Source organism: Cynocephalus volans, chromosome 9, assembly GCF_027409185.1.
Source record: "Cynocephalus volans isolate mCynVol1 chromosome 9, mCynVol1.pri, whole genome shotgun sequence".
Classification (NCBI taxonomy): domain Eukaryota; kingdom Metazoa; phylum Chordata; class Mammalia; order Dermoptera; family Cynocephalidae; genus Cynocephalus; species Cynocephalus volans.
Genome location: NC_084468.1, coordinates 1,508,263 through 1,533,124, shown reverse-complemented (window position 1 = coordinate 1,533,124; position 24,862 = coordinate 1,508,263). Strand labels below are relative to the sequence as shown.

At 53.2% G+C, this 24,862-nt stretch overlaps 1 protein-coding gene across 1 annotated transcript in view; it reads left to right on the top strand.

The window, feature by feature from the left end:
- LETM1 (leucine zipper and EF-hand containing transmembrane protein 1) overlaps window positions 1–22,596 on the top strand; it is a 36,240-nt gene extending 13,644 nt beyond the window's left edge. The window contains exons 4-14 of the mRNA XM_063107543.1: window positions 916–1,059; window positions 2,082–2,219; window positions 4,036–4,239; window positions 9,566–9,685; window positions 10,493–10,624; window positions 11,097–11,240; window positions 11,926–12,057; window positions 16,354–16,488; window positions 17,156–17,343; window positions 18,313–18,451; window positions 19,431–22,596. Of these exons, the coding sequence (XP_062963613.1) occupies window positions 916–1,059; window positions 2,082–2,219; window positions 4,036–4,239; window positions 9,566–9,685; window positions 10,493–10,624; window positions 11,097–11,240; window positions 11,926–12,057; window positions 16,354–16,488; window positions 17,156–17,343; window positions 18,313–18,451; window positions 19,431–19,580 (1,626 nt within the window). The 3' untranslated portion in view covers window positions 19,581–22,596. The remainder of the gene's footprint in view (window positions 1–915; window positions 1,060–2,081; window positions 2,220–4,035; window positions 4,240–9,565; window positions 9,686–10,492; window positions 10,625–11,096; window positions 11,241–11,925; window positions 12,058–16,353; window positions 16,489–17,155; window positions 17,344–18,312; window positions 18,452–19,430) is intronic.
- The last annotated feature ends 2,266 nt before the right edge of the window (window positions 22,597–24,862 follow it).

Here is a 24,862-nt window from a genome sequence, read left to right as displayed (position 1 = left end):
CAAGTGAGCACCACCCAGGGAGGGTGGTTGTTGTGCCACCCAAGATGGGACAGCATCACTCGTCATTCTCCACCACACGTGGGTCACCTGCATGTGATTGTGGAGAGACAACAGACAAGCCTAAAATTAAGACCTTTCTAGAAATGATTTCACTCTTCCAGAGAGCATCGAATTAATAATCGTAGTAGAAATACAGATGAAAATTTGAATAAGAATTTTTTTGGTTGAAGACAGTCTAGAAAGTTTTATATGTGATTAGTCGTACTATAGGGAGCAGTACTGTAAGGAGCGGTACGATAAGCAGCGTTCCTCTAAAGAACAGTATTGTAAAGAGTGTTCTAAGGATTGAAGAGAAGGGAGTTTCTTGAGAACCCAGCAGCGATGTTCACTATTTGTAGGGATTTGATTATTTCAAATTGTGTGTTTCTTTAATGGCATCAAGCACTAGTTTATTTATATTGATAAAACACTTGTGTTTGTTTCAAATTATTGCTTTGTGGTGTAGCCTTAGATCTCAGTGTCTGTGGAGGCGCAGGAGGAGCGCACAGCCAACTGTCCTTTCTACAGACCCTTTAGGGTAGACTGTAGCTCAGCCTCCCCTGCAGTTACCATCCTCAGTAGACTGGCCTCTGAGCCTAGGGCCACCGCAGATGCCCTTGCGGAATGGCTCACCGAAAGCACCAGTGTCCTCCGTGTTAGCGTCCCAGCCCACTTTTCTGAAGGCCATTGGTACATGGTTTGGACACTCCAGATAACTGGGTTTTGGGAGTTGTCTAACTGGTTTTGGAACCCAGAGCTCATAGAGATTCCTGGGAGTGGTTGCCCACGGTTGTGCCTGTAAACAGTTTTAGGCGAGGTGCTCAAAGCTCCCACCCCGTGCCTGCTTTGTCCCTCTGATGGAGCCGCACTCTCCAGTTTCTCAGGATCTGCGCTGACCTTTTCCGCCTGGTCCCATTCCTCGTCTTCGTGGTGGTGCCGTTCATGGAGTTCCTGCTGCCCGTGGCTGTGAAGCTCTTCCCCAACATGTTGCCGTCCACGTTCGAGACCCAGTCCATCAAGGTGAGGGCACGGTGGCAGCGAGCTCATTCACAGTGAGGCCAAGAGTCTGTGGCTCATGTTCCAGCTGTCAGATGTTCTTGAAGTTTTATGTTTTCATAATTCAGTCCTTCTGCTGTGCTGTGGCTATTTAATGGATACTGTTTAATGGATTTGTTTCTGCTTGTGTTTTTTTTGTTTTTGTTTTTTTTTTTTTTAAAGATGACTAGTAAGGGGATCTTAACCCTTGACTTGGTGTTGTCAGCACCATGCTCACCCAGTGAGCTAACTGGCCATCCCTATATAGGGATCTGAACCCGTGGCCTTGGTGTTATCAGCACCGCACTCTCCCAAGTGAGCCATGGGCTGGCCCTCTTTGTGTTTTAAAATATGATTTTTCAGGGTCGGCCCGTGGCTTGCTTGGGAGAGCATGGTGCTGACAACACCAAGTCAAGGGTTAAAATCCTCTTTCCAGTCACCTTTAAAAAAAAATAAATTAATTAAATATGGTTTTTCTAGACCAGTGTCCATGCCACAGGGGAGACCCATTTGTGGGTCGTGAGATCTGTCTAGCACAGGGTTGGCCAACTACAGCCCACAGGCCAGATCTGGCCCCTGTCCATTGTCAGTAAGGTCCTACAGGCATCTGCCACGGTCACTTGTGTGTGTATTGTCTGGGGGCACTTTTGAGAGGCACCAGCAGAGTTTAGTTGTTTTAGACCACACACTCAGGATGTCCAAAAGCTTTACCTTCTTGAAAAAACTTGCTGACCCTTGCTGTAATTTTTTTAAATTATGAAGTAGAAGAGAAAGTTTCAGAATGTATCTCACTTGGATGAGGGCAGGTGTTTTTCTGTGAAATTGTTTATCTCAGTGTGTGAGAGGTGGGGGAAAGTGGTGGGTACCCGGGGGAGGTGTGAGGTGCTCTTTTGCTGTGGTCACCAGCAGAGGAGCTGGAGCATGTGACTCTGGGCTGTGCTCGCCAGGGAAGCAGTGGTGGCTGGGGCGGGGTCCAGGCAGTGCAGCGCACTCTCTCTGCCCTGCAGGAGGAAAGGCTGAAGAAGGAGCTGCGGGTCAAGCTGGAGCTGGCCAAGTTCCTCCAGGACACCATTGAGGAGATGGCCTTGAAGAACAAGGCAGCCAAGGGCAATGCCACCAAAGACTTCTCTGCATTTTTCCAGAAGGTGCTGTGATGCTGCTGAGGTCCTGTGGCCTCCACCCATTGGTCTGGGCTGGTTAGAGCCACAGAGTGCCACTGCGCCTTGTCTGAGGAGCGTGCCTCAATTTTCTCTTTCCTCTTTTGCGGCACTCAGCAGAGAGGGGGCTCCCAGGCAGGCACTGGCTGTTCCTTTAGGGAGTTTGACCAGCAGGCTTGGCCAGGCGACGGGTGGACTCTGTTAGGAGCTTGGCCTGCACGTGCTTTCAGTGAGGCGAAGCCTGCTGCTGCTGAGCCTCGAGCCCGGCTGACATTCAGAGTCACTGGGCATCATGTCTTGTGACTGTGCAGCAGTCCAGGGGAGGAAGAACTTGACAGATGAGGAACCTGAGACCTCGAAGGGGCAATGTGCTGGGTGGTCAGGCTGAGCTCCTCTTCCAGGATCCGCCATCTGGCTGGAGCCAGTCAGGAAGGTCCTGAGAGGGCTCATCAGAGGCCTGGACTGTGGCAGCAGCAGGGGCTGGGGAGGGGATGGGCCACGAGGAATTCCTGTGGCACTGAGTTGGGGGAGCAGGGAGAGTGTGGACACGTTGACAGAGTCCCTGAAGATGAGAGGAGAGGGATGGGCCCAGGGTCATTGAGCTTGAGCGGCTTGTGCTACTTTCTGGAGTCAGAAGAATGTGTCTGAAGCACAGAAAAGCTTAAACCAGGTGTGAACAAACTCTAGCCCACTCGTGTGTTTTCTGGTGCTTTCACGCTGCAGTGCAGAAGTGAGTGTTTTCCATGGCCCCAAAGCCAAAAGCGCTTGCTACCTGGACCTTTATGGGAAAGATTGCCAAGCTCCACTCTAGGGATGGAGAAACGTTATCTGTGAGGAGGAGGTGGGCACAGCATGGGGACTGCTGAATTCACCAGGGAGTGGACAGTGACTCCTGCAAGGGAGCCTGGGGCAGCAACATTTCAGGACCCCTGGGGTTCTGGCAAGATGGAAACTGGGAAGGGAGGCGGGAAGCTTGGATGGGACGTTTTGCCACGAAGCAGCTGGAGGAGGGCCTGGACTGTGCCTTTTCCAGGCCACTGTGTGGCCACTGGCTGCAGAGAAGGAGGTGTTCACAGCCAGCTGAGTTGGGGTGTGCCGTGCACAGTGTTCTTCAGGAGCACACCTGTCCTCTGTGCTGGGACTGTCCCCGTCGGCTCTTGGCAAAGACTCAGCTGGTGGCTTGCCCATTGGGCAGGAGGAAATGTGGGCAGCCACCCAAAGAACCCTAAGTGGTCTGAGCTGAGGGGCTCTGCCCACTTCCTAGAGGGCAAGAGAGTGGACGCCAGCAGGCCAGGGCCTTGAGATGGCTGCCCACTCCCCTGGCGCTCAGACCCTACAGGTAGGGGACAGAGGTGCACACAGAAGTGCCCTCTTCCCACCACCAAGCAGCTGGGGCACAGGCACAAGGGCCCCAGTATACTGCTCCATGGCCACTGTCGTGGTGGGAAGAAGGTTCACAGGGCATGCACCCGGTAGTTCGTGGGCCCCTGCCCCAGAGACAGCAGCCTTGGCTCTGCTGGCCCAGGCAGGGACAGCCCAGGAGTCAAACGATGCCCCTGCACCAAAGCCCACCCAGCACTCTAGGCAAGCCCAGACTGTCCCCGCCCACAGTCTCAGCCCAGCTCCAGCTGAAATCAGCACTTTGAGTCTTGAGGTGTGAGGGGCAGCTCCTAGGGGGAGCATAGGTTGGAGGTGGGTGGTGCCGTGTCTCTAAACCCACTTTAGGCATGAGACCTGAGCCTGTGGGAGGCTGCTGGGAGAGCACCTCTGACCCAGTGGAGAATACTCACTATTGCCTCTGCAGATCCGGGAGACCGGGGAAAGGCCCAGCAACGAGGAAATCATGCGCTTCTCCAAGTTATTTGAGGATGAGTTGACCCTGGATAACCTCACTCGGCCGCAGCTGGTGGCGCTCTGTAAGCTGCTGGAGCTCCAGTCCATCGGCACCAACAACTTCCTGCGCTTCCAGCTCACCATGAAGCTGAGGTCCATAAAGGCCGACGACAAGGTGAGGCGGGGACATGTGACCACACAGGCTTGGCGCTGCTTCTTGGGTGTTGTACCTTTGTTTTTTGATGGCAAGCACAGTGCGTCCTTATTGTAGAAACTGGAAGATGCTGAATAATAGAAGAAGACAATAGCACGGTTATCTTGTGGTTCCCAGATCATGAATATTGACAGAAGTTTACAGATTTCTGCCCGCCACACCCTGCACATGCACTCACAGAATGTGTGTCTGTATCTACTGGAGTGAACGTTGTGGTCACACAGCCCATGCGACTTTTCACTCGGTCTGACACTGAGAGCCTCCCGTGTCACTAGGTACTCACTGGAGAGATGAATTTTAGTGACTAACATTTCATTAGATGAATGCATCATAATTTATTGAATCATTGCTTTATTTAGCTAATCTCGTGCTACTCTAAACAACGGTGCAATAAATATCTTTTAATTTTGCCCTAGATTGTTGATAATTTCTTTAAAAATAGTGACCCAGAAGTGGGTTTCCTGAATAAAATAGTAGGAGGTCAAATACAAGTCCTGACCCCACAGCCAGATTGCCCCCAGGTTGCAGGTGCTGCGGTGTCCTCACCACCTGGCCTGCCCACTCCTGGCTCTGCTCTGGGTGTTCCCCAGAGTGTGTCGGTCTCCAGGAGAATTAATGAAATGTCCCTCTTCTTCTCTAGTAATGCTTTTACCTTAAAATCTGCATCATCTGTTATTCCGATAGCTACATCAGCTTCCTTTGGGTGGGTCTTCTTCCATTCTTCCACTTTCAAGCTTCCTGTGTCCTCTTATTTGTAATGTGTTTGTTACTGTTTTAATCTGGTTTGACAATGTCTGTCTTTCAACTGGGGTATTTAGTCTGACTTTTTTCTAGTTGTCCTACCTGTATATTCTACTTAATCTCCATTCTTACTTTTTTTCTGGATTAATCTAGTATCTTTAGTTATCCCACCCCCTTTTTTTTTTTTTTTTTTTTTTTTTTTTTTTTTTTTAAAGATGACCGGTAAGGGGATCTTAACCCTTGACTTGGTGTTGTGAGCACCACGCTCAGCCAGTGAGCGAACCGGCCATCCGTATATGGGATCCGAACCCGGGGCCTTGGTGTTCTCAGCACCACACTCTCCCGAGTGAGCCACGGGCCGGCCCATCCCACCCCCTTTTATAAGCTTGTTACTGTAGCAGTGTTCCTTGCGTTTACGTATGGCAAGCTTCCGTGACTCGTCCTTTTACTACCTCCCAGCCAGCGCTAGCAGCTCAGTGTTCTGACTGCCTGTACCTGCTCCCGCCTCCTCTGCTGCTCTGCCTCTGCAGCCTGTGCTCATCTGCATCTGCGTGCTCACCCTTGGCTGAAGTCACTCCTTCCTCCCTGCACTTACATGTTCCCATCCAGGTTCTTTTCCTTAACTTGGGGCTAGCCAGTTATAGCTCGGTTGATGAGAGTGTGGTGTTGATAACACCAAGGTCCAGGGTTCAGATTCCCCACACCGGCTAGCCACAAAAAACAAAAAACCTCTTTATTTTCCTCAACTTAAGGACTTCTCTTTAATATTTGTATGGCCTGGGTCTGCCATGAGGAATTTTCTTAGTTTTTGTGTGTTTTGAGTGTGTCTTGATTTCTCTTCCATTTTTGTGAGGCATTTTTTGTGGTGTGGGATTCCAGGCTGGTGGTCTGTCCTTTCTGCACCCTCAAGAACGCCACTCTTGGCTCCCGGCTCCATCATCTCTCATGGGAGGTCAGTAGTTGGGCCTGTCATTGTCCCTTGAGGACATGTCTCTTTTCTCTGGCAACTTCCAAGAATTCCTCTCTGTTTTCAGTTTCTGGCGGTTTCGTGACACTGCCTGGGTGTGTCGTCTTTGTGCTGACCCCGCTGGCCAGTCACCAAGTTTCTTCTGCCTTGTGAGCTCTGCCCTTCCCATGCTCTGTCCCATGTCCGCACACATCCCATGTGCACTTTCCTGTGTCTTACATCCTCTTCTGCTTTCAGGTTACTGGTCCTCTCTTCTTCTGGGTCTAATCTACTCCTATACCCATCTTATGAGTTCTTAATTTCAATCCAGGAATTTTTTTTTTTTTTAATTCCAGTTCTCAGGTAAAACTGCCCATCCCATCACCTATTTTCTGGAGCACACTCATCATACTTCATGTTTGATTACTCCAATAACTAGGTGATCTGTCAGTGTTTTGTTTCCTCTCTTGGTTTTGTTCGTTTGTGGTAAGTTTTTCTCGAATGCAGGCACTGCCTGTGGAAAGTTACAGCGTTCCGGATGGTGCTGTCCTCTTCCCGGAAGGGCCTACCTACGTCTCTGATGTGCAAGTTGAGGGGCTGGTCACCTCCACTAATCAGGGCAAAGGCTGAGTGGAGGTCTGTACCTCCACTTTTGCCGGAATATAACGGGGCACCCCAGCCCCCGACCGCCATGGTGTCAGCAGAGGCCAGGTGTAGAGCCAGGACTTCCATTGCTGCCCAGCAGTAATAGGTCCACCTCCACCTGTGCTGCCAGCAGAAGCCTCGTGGGAGAGAAGGCACGCCTGCCCCACCCAGGAGTGACCCGGACTTCCACCCCAGCCTGGCAGTGACAGGGCAGCACCCCTGCCTGTTCTTAAAGGTGCCCAGGATTTAATGTGTGGATACCACCAAGCAACAGCATGGAGAGGCTGAGAGAAGTTTGTTACTCAAAGCTTTTCTGGAAACACAGCGCAGCATGTCACTCGGGGCTTTGTGAAACCTTGATGTCCACAGGGAGCAGGAAGTGAGAATGGGGGAGAGAGAGGGAAAGGGAGTGCCCACGTAGAGCCGGGGCTGTGCCTTCACTGCTCGTGTTCCAGGAGGTGGCCAGATGGAGACGTGTTTAGGCAGGAGGGTTTGTGGCTTGTCTGTGAAAGCTGGACCACATAGAGATGTAAACAGTCCTGGCCCTTAGTTTGGCCCTGTGATTAACAAATGCCAAATCATCAATTGCAAATCTCCAAAAGTTAGGACACACCCCTTGCCTCATCCAGAGGGGCGTCTGAGGAAACCAGCTAAGACAGAAGATTGAAATAAGATCCAGATTCCCATAATGTAGTACCCAAAATGTTCAGGTTTCAACTGAAAACATTTGTCCAAGTGAGTAGAGAAGGCAACCAGTAGACGTCAGTACAGGGATGACAGATGTTAGAAACACCAGACACATTTTAAAGCAGCTGTCATAAAAATGCTTCAGCAAGCTATTACAGATTGAAATGTGTGAAGAATAGTCTCAGCAAAGAAATACAAAGTCTTGGGGAAAAGAATACAGAAAGAAGAATCCCATGAAAACTCAGAACTGGGAGACACAATAACTGACATGCAGGCTCAGTGGTGGGCTCTGCAGCAGAACGGAGAGGACAATAGAATCAGTGAGCTTCCAGATGAGACGACAGGAATCACCAGTGACCAGAGCCTCGGACGTGCTGCTCCAGCTCGACATCTGACATCCATGTCGTCACAGTCTCAAGAGGACAGGAGGAGAGGAGGAGAGGGCAGGGCTGAAAAAGGGCTTGAAGAACGAATGGTTGAAAACTTCCAGATTCAGTAAAAGACAAGTCTACAAATTTAAGAAGCTAAGTGAACCCAAATGTTTTTCTTTTCGTTTTGTTTGGGTAAACGCAAAGAAATGCACACCAAGACACATGAGTCAAACTAATGAACACTGAAGACACTTTTGGAAGCAGAGAGAGTGTGCTATGTTGACCACAGGGCCAGTGCTCTGAGTGGCAGCTGGTGTCTCCTCAGAAACTGCAGGGGCCGAGGAGGTGGGGACGGTATTTTTCAAGTGCTAAAAGAAATGATCTGTCAACCCAGAATCCTGTATCCAGCAAAACCCATAGGAACAAAGGGGCAGTCAAGTCATTCTCAGATGAAGGTGATTCACAGCCTGTCACCAGGACCTGCCCTGACAGAACAGCTACAGGAGATTCTCTGACCAGAAGGGAAACGGTAGAGGAAGGCACCTTGGAGGGTCAGGAAGAGCGTGGGGAGCACGTAGGCTTTCCCGTCCCGTGTCTGCTGGAGTAGGCTCGCCAGCCGCTGCAGCAGTAAGCGCTGGGTGGCGCGGTTCCCGTGTAGGCAGAGGAGACCCACGAGGCTGTCCCGCTGCAGCTGCAGCCGGGTAGGGCAAGGTCCTCCGCTTCGCCCCAGCGGGTTGTGATGAAGTGATGTGTGTAGCACGAACCCCAGAGGAGCCGCAGACACGCTGCTCGGAGAGACACACACGACCACTGTAGAGAAGTCCACACAGAATTCAGGTAACCCCCAGGAAGACAGAGAAGAGGACAAACAAAAAGCAGCTTTATTTCTAACAAACCGGAAAGCGCGCAGATGTCCGTCGTGCGTGCTGCTGCGTTCACGTGTGGGGCGCTGCCTCGCGGTGGCCAGGAGCCGACTGAGTTCCCACAGCAGCCTCGGGGGACTCTCAGGGAGCCCCCAGGGTGGCATGGCTTCTGGCCTGACTGGATCATGTCAGTGCCCTAGTTATTACGTTGTGCAGCTTTGTAAGATGCGCCCACTGAGGACCCGTAAAGGGCCTGTGGGGTCTCTGTATTATTTGTTTCAGCCGCATGTATATCCATGATGTCAAAAAGTTTAATTTTAAAAGTGGGGATAATGGTTCTATCTGCCTCACAGGGTGGTTATGAGGTTAAGTGGGTTGCCTGTGGTGACAGGCATAGGAAGGCCCTGGGAGGCACCCATGCAGATGAGCAGCTGCTGTCACGTGTTTCTTCTCTCCTCGCCTGTTGCTCCCCATGTGGTCTCTGTGTCCTCTGTCTCTGAGACTCCTATTTGCTCTGTGACCTCAGCCTGAGGGGTGTGAGGTCAGGATGTGTCTTCACAGTGTTTGGTTCCCCCTCCCCTCCTCGCCGTCCGGGCCTTTTCCGTCCTGTGAACACTGAGAATGCTTTGGCAGATGGAGGGCCATGGGGCTCAGAAGAAATGGTGGGAAGCGGGAGGGGCTGGGGCAGGGCTGCTTCTGCTGTCCGTTTGGACACAGCCAGGCCCTTCTCTGGGCCACAGTGTGGGAGGAGGTTTGTGTGCGAGCACCTCCCCCCTGAGCGGGGCTGGGGCTGGGGTTGGGGGGCCTCGGCATCTTGGGGTTGCTCATAGCCATTCTGTGCTGCCCAAGATCCCAGCCCTCTGGCACGCAGTTCCTGTCACTTCAAGCGCACAACTGGGCTTTGGTGGTGGTGGTTTGTCTTTGGCCTGGCAAAGCCTGTTAGAGGTTTATTCCCAGTTGTGTTAACCTGTTATGTGAATCACCGTAATCCTGGTGACCTTTCAAAATGGTAATTCTTTGACTTTCTTTTCCAGCTGATCGCTGAGGAAGGGGTGGACAGCCTGAATGTCAAGGAGTTGCAGGCAGCATGTCGGGCACGAGGCATGCGGGCCCTGGGTGTCACGGAAGACCGTCTGAGGGGCCAGCTGAGGCAGGTATGCAGCCAGAGGGGCCGGCCAGGGCGGGGGCTAGTGGCGGTGGCCTGCTGGGCAGTCCTGGTGCTCAGTGTTTTTAGCTTCCTTCCTGTCTCAACTCTGCTCAGCACGTTCCCCTGTTCTTAGGTTTATTCTCATATTTTGCCATGTTCAGTCTGTTTTGAAATACTGTCATGTTTTTTGTCTGTGTGAGGATTGTCTTGGTGTCACCATTGTAGCCTGGCGCAGCACCTGGCCCATCATAGACCTGCAGACACTTGAGTGTGGAATGAACTGAGTGAGGCTGCCTTATCGGTCCCCTGCGGGGAGTTTGCCTGGGCCGGTTTTAAGTAAAGAACCGTGCTTACAGTTCTTAGAGTCCTGGGGGCTGAGCCAAGGGACACCTATGATTCTCTGGCATCTCAAGTGTCTAGTTTATGGCTGGCCAGTTAGCTCAGTCAGTCGGTTGGAGTGTGGTGCTGATAACACCAAGGTCCAGGGTTTGAGCCCTGTACGGGCCAGTGCCAAAAACAACAGCAAAAAGAAACCAAGTGCCTAGATAACTAAGGTGGGCACTAAGTCGTATCGCATAGCAGTAAGTAGACCTTTTAGGCCTTAAAACATCATGGTTGGAGAACTCATTCCAGTGACTTCATGACTATCTACTCAAGTTCTGTTTTGGTTGTTGCTACCAGCTCCTCTTCCCCCAGCCAAACCAGACAGCAAGAGAGAGTTTCAGGGCCACCTGGCAGGACACGTGGGCGGGCCAGGGCCTGCGGGGCTGGGGTGGGAGCCACACATCCAGTGAGTTTGGGTCTTGGGTTGTAGTGGCTGGACCTGCATCTGCACCAGGAGATCCCCACGTCGCTGCTTATACTGTCCCGAGCCATGTACCTCCCAGACACCCTCTCACCTGCTGACCAGCTCAAGTCTACACTGCAGACCCTTCCAGAGATCGTGGTACGTGTTGTCGGGAGACCCCTTGTGCCCATCACTTTGGAAGTGGCCCCTCTTTTCTGGGGTGAGGGAGAGATGTGGGAACACTCACCTCTTCAGCCCTGGGAGCCTGTCTTGAAGCCCCCACCCACTCTCCCTTCACCTGTCCCCGCCACCCCTGTCTGGTTCCCCCAACATGGCACAGTCACTTGGAACACACAGCAGTTGTGACCTTGCCACATGTTGGCCACACATGGCTGATCTGAAACACAGCATGTCCTTCTCTGAATATCAAGGTATCATTTCGATAGATGTGGAAGGTTACCCCCCCAGTATCTTTCACCACTTCCCAGTAGTTTGGGGGAGGGTGGGCAGCACACCAGCAATATGTGCTGTCCCCCTTGTGTGAAGTCCAGAAGGTGACAGTACTCAAATGTGGGGCAGAGGTCAGGGGCAGCCCCGGAGCCCACTCACCCATGCCCCCTTCTCTCTCAAGGCAAAGGAGGCCCAAGTGAAAGCGGCTGCAGTGGAGGGCGAGCAGGTGGACAACAAGGCGAAGCTGGAGGCCACGCTGCAGGAGGAGGCGGCCATCCAGCAGGAGCACCGCGAGAAAGAGCTGCAGATGCATTTGGGGGCCGTGGTAGGTGGCAGCCAGCCCTGCCCCAAGGGACCCAAGGCCATCAGTCTAGCTTTGCTGGGAACTCGCTTGTGTCCACATACTTGGGCCCCTGCAGTTCTGGCCTCACGTGTTTTCTCCTAGAACAGTCAGCACAGTGGCGGCAGGGCTGCCTAGCTCTAGGGGGCTCCCCTGGAGGGACATGGCTCAGCCATCTCCCCCTTGGCAGGCACTAGTCAGCACCGAGGGGCCAGTTCAGTGCCTGACGGGTGCCCACCTTCTGCTCGGGCCTTGCTGTGGTGGGCATTGGTGCAGGAGCCTTGGGCTCCCCCAGTCCTGGGCTGCACTCGGCTCCCTGGGCACAGAAGCAGTGGGAAGCTGTGCTGTGACACAGGCACCGGGGTTCTCCTGGGTCCTTCACACTCACCCACCCACGACTCGGCCTCCTGCTCTGCAAGTGACAAGCAGCTTGGAGTCTTAAGGAGACCAGAGACAAGACGGGATCCTCTGACATGCTCTGTGGAGGGGCCTCAGACAACTCAGTTCTGTGGCAGCTGCATGGAGGGTCCCGCAGGGAGAGCTCACAGCAGGCACACCGCCCGCTGCCACATTAGCAGGCCAGTTCAGAGTGTGGCCTCTGTTAGTAGCATGTCCATGCCGTGTGAGGAGGCCCAGGAAGCCACAGTGACTCCGTGGCCTTGCATTTCAGAAGGACATTGAGCTGGAAAGAACAGAAGTTGCCCCTGGGAGGCCAGTGGCTGAGCTGCAGCCAGAAGTGCCTGATGCAATTCTGCCCTCAGAGGCCCTGAAGGACACTGCCCCCGTGCTGGAGGGCCTGAAGGTAATGCATCGCCACACGTGGCGGCCACCTAGCTCCTGAGGAACCGGGGCAGGGATGCGGACAGGCCATGGGACCCCTGCAGTCCCTGGGGAGAAGAGGTGCAAATGAGGCCAGGGGTCACTGGGAGGCGTGGTGGGTGTGAGAGGAGTGAGTTTGTTATGGCTCTGGCTTGGGGCCTGGGTGCCTGGAGGGTGCGGCTACTGTGGACTTGTCACTGTGCCCCGTGTGGCAGGTGCCACCACCTGCTGGGGAATTTCTAGGCCCTTGTTAGCTTTCCCGGGCAATGGGGGGGTTGGGGGGGTGGATGCTGGTGTGATCCCTCAAGGCAGAGCTTCCTCCACAGAGGCCCACTGTGGTATCACCTTCTGCTGGGGACCTGAGCTTAGGTGCCTTCAGAACTCTTGCCAGGCTGTGACACTCCGCTTGTCCTAGGATCGCTCATCTCTGGGCAGCCTCACTGTCCTCTGCTTCTGGGCCCCCATGCTGCCCACATGGGATGCCCTCTGGTGCCTTCTTTCTGGAACCCCTGGGAGGACCCTGGACACAGGAGCAAGTTTCAGGGGTGTGATGGGCAGAGGAAGTATCTACCAGACAGATGGAGGCGATTGGGCAGCTGGAGGAGAGTGAGGCCTGTGGGGGAGATTTGCCTGTGGGGCGTCTCAGCCTGGGGATTCCTAAGGTCACAAAGCAGCGAGTGTCCAGAGCAGGACAGACTGGCCTGGCTTCCGCATTCAGAGGTCAGAGAGGGGAGGCCACGCAGGAAGTGGCACATGGCATCCCCTAGACACAGGTGAACGAGGGTGGGCATTTTCGGGCTGAAGGGTGAGGCCTGAGTGTCAGGCTCTGGTGGGCAGTATGGGTGGGCAGTGACAGAGACAAGCCTGACCGCAGGGGCTTGCGGAGCTGGGAAGGACACCAGCCCCCTCCAGGCCTGTGGGGAAGTGGCGGCCCCCTGGGGAGGGTATAGAGAGAAGAGATCTCAGGAAGGTCCAGGCTGGGGTCTCTGTGAGAAGAGGAGGGTATAGAGCATGGGACTAGCTGTGACACCCAAGGTGCTGCACTGGGAAGGGTGTCGGGGAGTGAGGGGGCAGGGCTGACCAAAGCCTTGTGGGGGCTTCTCTTGGAGACTGGCCTGGGATGAGCCTGGTAGGAGATGGAATTCAGGGCCTTTGCTTCCTTACATGGAGGACAGAGGCTGGTGGAAAGCAGGTCTTTATCTGCTGGTGGCCCTGAGGCCCAGGTGACACTGAAACAGGCAGGCTGGGGGAAGGAGGTCATGGTGGGTGGTGGATCGTGAGGAACCTGGCTGAGCTGGGATCAAAGGGTGACCCCGGGGAAGGTGGGGAACCCCAAGTACTCCTGCCAAAGCTGGGAGCTGGGCTGTTAGGTGTCAGGGACTGGGATACATCCATCATTTTTAAGGGGTACAGGGCCCAGCAAAGCAGAGGGTGGGCAGTTGGCTGACTTCACAGCAACATGATTCCCATTTCCTCCAGATTAAAGACTTAGATGTAGAAGGGAACTTCGATCTCCCAGGAGAGCCTATGAACTAAGGGTTGCCAAGGATTTCTTAGAAGCACAAACCTTTAAAAAGCGATAGTGGAGAACTTTGGTTCATTGAAAAAATACATGTAGAGTGGAAGGCATGCACCCTTGTCCCCACTGGCCATGCAGACTGGTCTTCCCAGTGAGCTCCACTGCCAGTGAGGACATTGAGTTTGCTGCTGGAAACCTTCCCACAAAGAAAACCCTGGCCTAAGGTGCTTCACAGATGAAGCCATTGGTGAACCCACACATTGAAGAGCAAAGAGTTCCAGAGCTGCATCAGCTCTTGGCAGAAGGAGGAAGAGAAGGGAGCCTTCCCAAGCTCGTCCTGTGAGGCAGCGTTGCCTGACGCCAAAAGCAGATGTAAGAAATGACAGATGCTCTTTCATGAGCGTCGCTGTAAAAACGTTAACAAGCTTTTTAGTAAATCAAGTGCAACTGTTCTGTGAAAAGGATCATGACCACATGGGATTTGTCCAGGGAATACAAATTGGCTTAAAATTTTAAAAATCAGTGTGGTTACCATACTGGCCGACTGAAAAAGAGCACGTGGGTCAGCTTGACAGCTGCAAAAAGAACACGTGATGACCAGAGGTTCAGCACACAAGTAGAAGGGCACTTTCTCAGTCTCATCAACAGGACCTGCAGCAACACCGGCAGCAACTCCAGCAGCTGGCATCCTCCCTCGTGGTAAGGCCTTGACGGGGGTCCGTCCTCAGCCCTTGTGCTCAGCATTGCTCCAGCCAGGGCAGTTAGCAACACAGAGCAGATTAAAACCATACAGATCAGAAAGGAAGAGAGAGGTAAAACTGTCTTCACAAATGTTGGAATCACATAGAGATCGATTGTGCTTCTCTGTACTAATGAATGATCTGAAACGGAAGTTTTAAAGTATGTCATTTACAGTGGCATACCCTCAAAGTAAAATTGAAAACAAGATATGCAAGAGCTGTACTTGAATTTTAAGTGTAAAATGTTGCTGAGGTAAATTAAAGGAGAGCTAAATAAGTGGAGAGAATGTTTAATGTACTCAGGGTAGGAAGACTCAGTGTTGCTAAAATGTTAATTCTTAAACTGATGTATGGGTTCGAGACCATTGAAATCCTAGCAGGTTTTTTTGTTGAAATTGACAAACTAATTCTAAACCTTACGTGGAAAATCGTAGGGTCTAGAATAGCCTACACAATTCTTATAAAATAATAATAAAAGTTGGAGGATTTACACTGCCTGATTTCAAGACTTATAAAGCTATGGTAATCAAGACTGTGATATTGGTATAAAGACAGGTAAGTAGATGAACCAAATGGAAACAAATGGTTTAGAAATAAACCCATATACAGATTGGGTTGATTAATTTTCTACAAAGGTGCGAAGACAGTTTATCAGGGAAAGGACAGTCTTTTCAGTGAATTATGCTGGAGCAATTTTATAGCCATATACAAAAAAAAAAAAAAAATTAAACTTGATCCTACATAACTCGTACAATATAAAAAATAACTCAAAGGATTATAGGCTTAAGTGTAGAATCTTAAAACTACAAAGAAAAATCCTAGGAGAGAATTTCAGTAACCTTAGATTTGTTGTACATTTCTTAAATAACAACACACAAACATGATCCGTCAAAGAAAAGAACCAATACATTAGTCTTAATCAAAGTTTAAAACTTTTTCTTCAAAAAACACTTATGAAAATGAAAAGACAAGTTGTGGACAGGGAGAAAATATTTGCAAAATGCAACCTGACAAAGGACTTGTTTCTAGAGTACATAAAGAACTCTGACAACTTCATAAATAGGAAGACAATAATTCGATTTTAAAAATGAGCAAAAAATTTGAACAGATACTTGAGCAGAAGAGGTACACAGATAGTAAGCACCTGGAAAAGAGCTCCATGTCACTAATCACCGGGGAAATGGAAACTGAAAGCACACTGGCGCAGCACTGCACACTATAGCGAGACTAAAACCACAAACTCGGATCATTCCAACCGAGCATTGGTGAGACTTGTGCCCGCTGGGGGAGCCACTTGACAGTTTCTTAAAAAGTCAGAGTTGTGCCCCTGCCCTGTGAATCAGCCATCCCTCTCCTGGCACTTCTCTACAAAGACTGGTATACCTATGCTCAAAGCAGTTGTGTTTATAGTGGCTGAAAACAGGAAACAAGGTACATATCTGTCGACAGGAAAATGAATGAATAAGGTTTGGTGTGGCCACTCAGAGATTTAAAGGAACATACCACCACCACATGGGCAGGTCTCAAAAATGAGTGAATGACAGAAGTCAGACAAAAAAGTATATGCTGGATGATCCTGTGTATGTGAAATTCTAGAAAATGCAAACTAGTCCGTAGGGGCAGAAGGCAGATCAGCAGTTGCCTGGGAGTCGGGGGGTGGGACCCTGAAGGGTCTTGAGGACGTTTGGGGGTGACTGGCATGTTCACTATTGGCTGTAGCAAGGATGTTACAAGTATTCACATATGTTGGACTCAGCCAGTCACACACTTTAAGAAACTGTGGGTCAGCATCCTAGGGCACTGGGAGCAGAGTGCAGACAGGCACTTCATGCATGTGACTGGTTTAGCCGTGGCCTTGAGCTCTACTTCCCAGTTGACATTACCAGTGAGCACCTGTTTTAGTGGAGACTCTGTTACCAGGAGCTCACCATGTCATAAGAACAAACAGAAAAGCCATAAACTCTTTTAGGGGAAAAGAGTCAATTATTTCCTTTCCCTTAGGCTTTTGTTTTCTTCCCAGGAAGAGGAAATAACTAAGGAGGAAATTGACATCCTCAGCGATGCCTGTTCTAAGCTGAAGGAGCAGAAGAAATCCCTCACCAAGGAGAAGGAGGAGCTCGAGCTGCTGAAGGAGGACGTCCAGGACTACAGCCAGGTGGGCAGGGCTGCAGGAGGGGGCCCGCTGGCCTGGCACCTCCCTCCTGAGCAGGGCCGGTGTGGACACGGGCGGGCCCTTCTCTCAGCTGCTCCACAGAGCGGGCATTCTCAGCCTGGTCACCTGGGTGGGCAGGATTTGCTCCTAAGACAGAGACTACAAAAAGAGTAAAAGAAGAGCTTCGTCAGCCCCTGGAGTATTTAATAATACTTCCGCGAAGTGTTTAATAATCTGATCAGAGGGTATGTGGAGAGAAAGCCAACTTATAAATAAGCTTTACTCAGTAACCTTTTGACAGCAGTTCTGGCCGGGCACTCCCGTGGAATGTACCAGGTGCCCTTGCAGACGACAGGCGTGCAGCTGGTAGTCTCTGATCACAGGAGTGATTTGGGCGCTGGGTAAATGAAGTCTTGTTTTCATTCGTGATTCCCCAAGAGAGACTTCTTCCTCTTCTTACATGGTGGTTCTTCCTGCGACGTTTGCTCATGGGGGAAAGCTGACTTGGAATTTAAGATGACACTTAGGATTTCTTGATTCATTCATTCATTTATTTATTCTTTAACAAATATGAAGAAAGTTGAGATTCAGAATAGATTCCATTTCCTTTGTTACAAAAGTTTGCGATTTTTTGAGACAAACATTTTATAACTAAAAATAATTTAATTAGGACTTGCAAGAGATCAAGAAGGAACTGTCAAAGACTGGTGAAGAAAAATACGTGGAAGAATCTAAAGCCAGCAAGAGACTGACGAAGAGAGTGCAGCAGATGATCGGGCAGATCGACGGCTTGATCGCGCAGCTGGAGACGGGTCAGCAGGCTGGCAAGCTGGGCCCAGCCCAGGGCTCACCCGCGGGGTGAGTGGGGCAGGGGTATGGGAGGCCGAATCGGAGGGTTACTCGGTTGACAGGTGCTTTGCTGGGACCTGAGCTTGGGCCTTTCTTACTCCACAGTGCATGTCTTAGCCTCTGTGCCTAATTGCTCCTCCTCCTTTGACCCTGTGGTTCTAGTGAGAGACCCCGGGGGAGTCTGTGTTCAGTCTCCACATCTCTGTGATTCTTTACACAGGTAGGCTTCAGGTTCATTTCTCCCTCACGACCCAGACCCTGCCCTTTCCTGTTTCCACAAACCGTCAGGCACTCTGCTGCCTGCTGCTCCTCCTGACTCCCCTGACACACACTGGATTATGCCCCCACACAGGCAGTGTGCCTTCTCTGTACACCAGTGTGTGTCCCAGATTCCTGCATGGCGGCTACAGTGACACTCTGCGCTCCCACGGGCCAGCGCTGTACTTGTGCTTCCCGCACGTGCAGGGCCCCACACCCCATGACGTGGGAAGGCAGACTGACCACAGAGTGCCTGCCTGGGCTCCAGATTTCTTCCCTGGGGGGCCTTTGTCCACCCCAAGATGAGGGTGGTGTCCCCTCTTGAACTAATCTGTTGGCCTGTCTCCTCTCACTGGTCAGATAGCAGGAAGGCCACCATGGCCACAGCAAGAGCATGTTTCCGGGTGATGCCATGGTGGTCCCATCTGCAGGGCTCTCCCCCTGCTGCAGCCTCAAGGAGGGGCCCCCTGGGGGATGGGTGTGCACATAGGAAACACTGGGCCCTGAACCCAGAGGTGGTGCTCGGTGTCTGAGCTGGAGCATCCCAATAGTAAGGACGTGGGAGCTTTTGGCCATGTGCCCTGGGGGGTCCGCATTGAAGGTCACCTGGTTCATGTGGGGCCGCCTGGGTCAGGGCTGACCAGTTGGGGTCACGGGTGTGGCAGTGAGGGCCCGTGTGGTGGGGCAGCTGGCCACGGCTAATGCAGGCTTTGCCCGCAGGGAGAACGTCATCAGCGTCACCGAGCTCATCAGCGCCATGAAGCAAATCAAGCACATTCCAGAAAGCAAGCTGGTGAGCTTGGCCTCCGCGCTGGATGAGAACAAGGACGGCAAGGTCAACCTTGACGACCTTGTCAAGGTGGGTCTCGGTGGGGACACTGCCACCCGCATGGCGTTGGCTCTCCCTGTGAGTGGCCGCCCCTCAGTGCCTCAGGTCCAGCAGTCAGGAGGTTGGTCAGTAGCTGTGACTGTTCTGTTAGGCCTTTGCTCTCTTTTGAAGTCACACCGGAAAGTTACAAACTCATGAAGTGGGGAGAGGACAGAACAAGGGCCACACGTGGGCCACAGCGCTGAGCTCCTGCCGGGCCCCTAGCACCCAGCTGGCAGGCAGGATGAACCTGGGTGCTGAGCACACCTGCCAGGGCCCCCCGAGGCCTGAGCTCCCAAGTGCAGCACTTCAGGAGATCTCAGAGCAGGACCTGGCCTGCATGTGGAGGTCTGGTTTCTGACCTGGAGGTTGCTGGCCAGCCTGTCAGAATCATGTACGTTTCTAAAAAAAACAACTGCCTCATGGCCCCTCATGCATCCAGCACGTTTACCAAAAATGTTGGCTAATTTCTTGTAGTTCCATTTAAAAGCAAGGCACTGTCAAACATGCCTGCTCCTTAGTCTGGACGGCAGTGGGAACATGGGCCCCCACTCACCGCCATCTGCCCTGGGAAGCCGTGGTCCAGGGCATGCCTGGCTCCGAGCACAGCCTGGTTGCCGTGTCCAGTGGCCGCAGCGCCCTTCTCCCTGCAGCCTGCAGCACCACGCACATGGGAAGCTTGCCTGGCTGGCTTGCTTCCTACTCAGTGAGCCCCTCCCCTGCTGCTTGTGACCAGGCCTGGGGCTGTGGAGCCCTTTGGCCCCTGGGGAAATCTGGTACCCTGAGGACCAGGCAGCCAGAGGACCCTGGCAGGCAGTGCAGCACTTAACTGCCCATGGCCACCCCAGCCCGGGCGGCCAGGGGACAGCTCTCAGAAGGGGCTGTGCCCACCTCCTCTATGCTCGAGGGGTCAGCAGGCAAGTATTGTGGCCACAGCCCTGTGTCACACCCTCTTTTTCCGTGTGCACAGGTGATAGAGCTGGTGGACAAAGAAGACATTCACATCTCCACCAGCCAGGTGGCTGAGATCGTGGCGATGCTGGAGAAGGAGGAGAAGGTGGAGGAGAAGGAGAAGGCCAAGGAAAAGGCCGAGAAGGAGGCCGTGGAAGTGAAGAGCTAGGCCGCCAGGTCTCGGGGATGCCGCAGCCTGCGTGTCTGCCTCCCTCCTGCTGCACGGCCACCTGGGAATGACCGTGGCAGTGAACCTGCTGAGGTGATTCTTAGTGGCAAATCAAATGTTTTGTCTGGGGTAAATCAGAAATTACCATAACCAAGTAGATTTAAATTTTCATCATTCCACGGAGATTTAATCAGTCTGGAAACCCTGAACCTCTCCAGGGTGTCATGTCTGGACTCACACCTTGGGTGGCGCTGCAGCCGCCACAGAGGCACACACCGGCCCTCATAATTCAGCATCTGACCGCAGCTCTGCCCCTGGACGAGAGTGAGCCCTGCATGACTCCCAACGCCTCGCGGAGCTGGCAGTTTGCCTGCATGTCCCCAGAGCACTGGGACGGGAACTAGATAAGCACAGATGCAGCCCTCCCTGGTTCTGAGAAGATGCTTCAGTCTGTCCCTCTGACTCCTAAATATTGGCATAACAGATCTGTTCACACACATTTTCAAAGTCCCATCTGTGCAATTATTAGGACAAAAGTGCCTGTCATCTTACTGGCCTCTGGAAGTAATGCTTCTCCCTGACAGGACCACAGGTGTCTCATGTGGACCCCCATGGTGTGTCTGTGGGGCTCGCTCTTGATTTACCTTTGATTTGCGCCTAATTCCGTAATCAATTGACTAGAACAGAATTTTCACACACGCTTGTCTGTCTAACTCTTGAGTTATGTCTAATGTGAATTATGCTGAGATACTGGCGAAGCCCTGACGGCAAAGTGTTCCGTGCTGGGGCGGCTGATTCTGCTGCTGTGGTTTAGGTTGCTGGCTCTTTGCTGTAGGCCGGGCAGGGGCCCACAGCCTCGGGACCCCAGGTGTCCTCCTCCAGCATAGCAGGGCCCAGCTTGCTGTAAAGCATAGGGTTCTTTTGGCTTCTCATGTAAAATTGACATTGAGCACACATGGGGGGTGACAGGGGAGACAGGACAGGCCACACCCATGGCAGCGCTCACCTCTCAGCCCTTAGCGTGGCGTAGGATCGGGTCCCTCAACACCTTTAGAACAAGCAGACGGTGCCGTGCTCCTGGTCACCAGTGAGGAGGTGGTCATGTGGTCAACAGTGGAGCGGCATCCCATGGGGCTTTCAGAACGGGGCTTGCCCCGTGTCCCTCCAGGTGGAGCTGGGTGGCCTCCATGGGCTTGGCGTCCAGAGCTCTTCACTGAGCAGCCCCTTGGGGGTTGGCGGAGGCATCCCGCGCAGCTGTGGGCTGCGCTCGTCCTGCAGTTGGGTCAGTTACCTGCAGAAGGTCCTTTCAGGGAGGCTCCAGACAGGATATGGAAGACAGAGGAACAGAGCACACAAGTGGCCAAGGTAGCCGGAGAGAAGCAGCAGCGCTTGGAGATAGCTTCTCAATTACTTGAAACTTGGTTTTTTGCTTGACCATTGAAGAAACTTGACAAAGTAAGAGTAAGATATTCTCACATGTAAACCTTTGTAAAATAACAGTTGGGTTCTAAAGGCTTTTTATTTGAATTATTTGAGAAGTATGTTTTAGATGCTTTACTGATATTTATGAATTATCTTACCCTGTGTTAGTAGCCTGGTTTTTAGTTGTCAAAGTACTTGCTTTTTTTTTTTTTTTTAAAGATGACCGGTAAGGGGATCTTAACCCTTGACTTGGTGTGGTCAGCACCACGCTCACCCAGTGAGCGAACCGGCCATCCGTATATGGGATCCGAACCCGGGGCCTTGGTGTTATCAGCACCGCACTCTCCCAAGTGAGCCACGGGCCGGCCCCAAAGTACTTGCTTTTGAGAACAAGCTTTGTGGTTGCCAAATGTGTCCCCATAGATGACAACTGTTCTTCCTGTTAGCAGCATTTGGGGCCCAGTCAGTTGTGCCCTGACTGTTGTCCTCATGCTGGCTGCCTGTGCTGGGTGTTGTCGATGTCCCCACCCTACTGCTGTCCGTCACTCTGGATCCTGTGCTCATAGTTGACGGCATCGCCTCGAGAGCCGGCCCACCCCGGAAGCTGCTGGGGCTCTCGCGGGTGCCTGTCACAGTTTTGGTTCCATCTGCTGTGGTCTGGTGGCAGGCTCTCTCCCCTCGTCGTGTGTTCCTTTCTACTGTACTGAACTTTATGGCAGCTGAAATTAGTGTCCCGGGGCAGTGTAGGAAATGGTGGATCCAGAAACAGTTTTGTGTGATAAGGTTTTAAAAGGTGATGTGTTCCAGCTGTCCACGTTTTATAACTGCCCAGCGCCTCAGCTCGACCTTCGTGGCTTTTCAGGAGCTGGGACATCTACGCCTGTGGAAAATGAAACTTGAATTCCCAGCGGGAATTCAGCATTTCTTCTTGCACTCCCCCAAATGCCCGCTTCTTACATAGGGATTTGGGAAATTGGCAGGTGGCTTCCGGAGTCCTTTTGGAATATCAGAGTCTACACATTTTAGAAATGAAGGGCACCATGTAATTCTTGAAGACAGCCTCCAGGCAGTGGTTCTCACAGTGGGTTCCGGGGCCAGCTCCACCTGAGAGCCCTTGTCCTGGTTCGTATATAAACACCTTTTGTAGAAATAGTATTTTTATGAGACCATCAAATCCTTGTTTCTGTAACAGCTCAGTAATATTTCTGGACCTTTTGACACATAAGTCAAGATGGAAATGGTCTTAGTGTCTGCTTTGTGAGGGCAGCTTGGACTGCGGGCAGGTGTTGGGTGAGCTCTTCCCGTCGGGCATGCAGTTGTGGGGCTGGGTTCTGGGAGCCTTGCCTTCCCTGAGGGTTCTCCGAAGGCCCAAGCCCTGGTCCCACCTCCTGTCTCGTGGGACCTATCTGCAGGGTCAGGAGACCTGCATCCCCTTGTCCTGTGACGGTGCACCCTGCTCAGGGGGCCTGCGCCATGTCTGATATTATGCCATGTGCCAGGCTGCCCTGGGGCCCTGTGGCGTTGGCGTGCCGTGTGGTGGTGTGCTAGACACTGTTTGATGTAGGAGGTGACTAATAAAGCGCCTTCTCAATGACTTGTCTACCTCGCAGTGGTCTGTGCATCCAGGCTGGTGCTCCTGCTGCCTAGTCAGGCTCTCTCCACCCTGAGAACCCTCGGGACACTGGAAGCCCAGACACCTGACACCCAGATGGTCTGCCTCAGTGCGGGCTGGGGCTGGGGACTGGAATCGGTTTCCCCGGAGGGTGGGGCTGGGACCCTGGCTTGAAGGCAGCGATGGGCCAAGCTGGGCCACGGCGGGCGCCTGGGCTAGAGCCTGTTTCCCTAATGAGCTTCCAGAGTTCGGAAGGCCACATAAAGGTAGGGCTGGAGCAGGGGGTGCCTGCTGCTGGGGACGGCATCCAAGAGATAGAGCAGAAAGCATAGGGCACCCACTGGCCAGAGAACAGTGAGCATCAGAGCAGGACAAGAGCTGCCTGTGAGTAGGGACTGAAGGCTGCCTGCCTGCTGGCGCTGACACCAGTTTCTGATTGTGAAACAGGTCGTTCAAAGGAGAGGATCTGGTGGTTTCCTGCCTTCTGAGGAAGCTCTTTAAGGGAGAATTCTAGCTGATGGTCTCAGGGAGACGCTGGGATCCACCTCCAGCCCCTGGGTGGTGGCCGGCCCTGGGGGTGTCAGGGCAGGGATCTGGGGCACCCCACACTAGCCACTCGCTTGTCCAGAAGTCAGGGCCTTCCACCAGACTCATCCCCTCACCAGCCTCTGACAGGGGGGCCAGGGCACAGACTGTTCTAGGCTGGAGAAGAGCCAGAGGGGGTCCTGACTTAAACAGCTGAGCGCCATGGTGGGGCGATGGGAAGTTTAACTGTGGCCTGGGTATTTTGGTGACAGTAGGGATTGCTCATCGGTTCACAGGCTTTTACCGAGCAGGGGGTTGCAGCCTCAAAGCCCCTGGTGGGGCAGCTACAAGGATTGAGCTCCCAGTGCCCACCTGTCCTGGTTGCCCAGACCTGGGCCTCTCTTCCCAGCCAGCGCCCCACCTGGAAGTCTTTCTCTGGCTTCTCTGGTGAGGTGGGGCTGACCTGCCCTTGGCTGCCCCCACCCCCACCCCTTGCTCAAGTTGCCCTTCCCCATGGGGCCAGGCCCCTTGGTGGTCCCAAGCACCCACCCAGCACCTACCCAGGGTTCTCCAGCACCCACCCTGAGTCCAACAGGGCCCAGGGTAGAGAGCGGTCTCAGGTTTCAGCAGGGATACAGCCCATCCCATCACTAGGGGGCGCCCCTGGCCCTCACACCAAGCCCAGCAATCTGCCAGCCCAGGCAAGAACTCTGCCTGTCTCCCGTCCCTTCCTCCAGCAGGCACCTACCCACTGTCCAACCCTGCCAGAATCCCCACCTCACCCTCCGCCTTGCCCCACTCCGTTCCAATCTGGGCCACCATCACCAGGATTCCCCAGGGCCAGGCCAGCCACTGGGTCTTGACCATGGGGTCTTGGGGCAGACTAGAGGGGGTGGGGCAAGCGTCTGGGCAAGGCTAGGGGACCTGGGGGCAAGGTGCCCCTTGGGAGGTCACCATAGCTGCCCCTGCCGCCAGGCCTGGGGCTGCCCCCAGACCACAGGTGCTTCCCTGAATGGGCCTAGGCATTAGGCGGTATCTGTTAACCAGAACTGAGACCCTAGAGTCTCACCTATCCAGAAACCCCCTCACTTGGAGGGTGAGTTCCAACACAGCGAAAGGCAGGCAGAGTCAAAGCTCTCACACGCAGCCCAGCCCAGCCCAGGAGCCCACTGGCTGTGAGGGCAGGACAGGAGGAGGACCCGAGGGAGGCAGGTCAATCAGGGACGGATAGCCAATCCTGGGCCGCCTGTCCCCAATTCCTCCTCCGGGAAGCCTCAGAGGTACTCTCCACCAGACATCCTCCCACACTGCTGGGGTTGTGAACTTGGGAGGAGGGGCTTGTTCCTGTCTCTGGGTCCTCAGTGCCCCAACTAGCCGAGAGCCAGTACCATATCACTTGCCTAAAGACACAGGAGCCACCAGGGTGCAGGGGGCACCAGTGGAGCCTAAAGTGGGTGCCAAGCCTGGGACGGGGAGGGGAGCTGGCCAGAAGCAGGAGTGTGGCCACCAGTGTAGACAGCACTCTCCCAAGATCTGGAATGAACCAGGGGGCCATGTTAGACAAGTATATCCAGGGGGTGGGGAGGCCTCAAACAGCCACAGGTTCCTGGACATGATCCCCAGCCCTGCAGGGCCCCGCGAGCTGCAGGCAGCCAAGATGCTCGGGTGCCTAGAGCACATCTTCCTCTCACCCACCGTGCCCCTTTCCCCCAGACACAGGCTC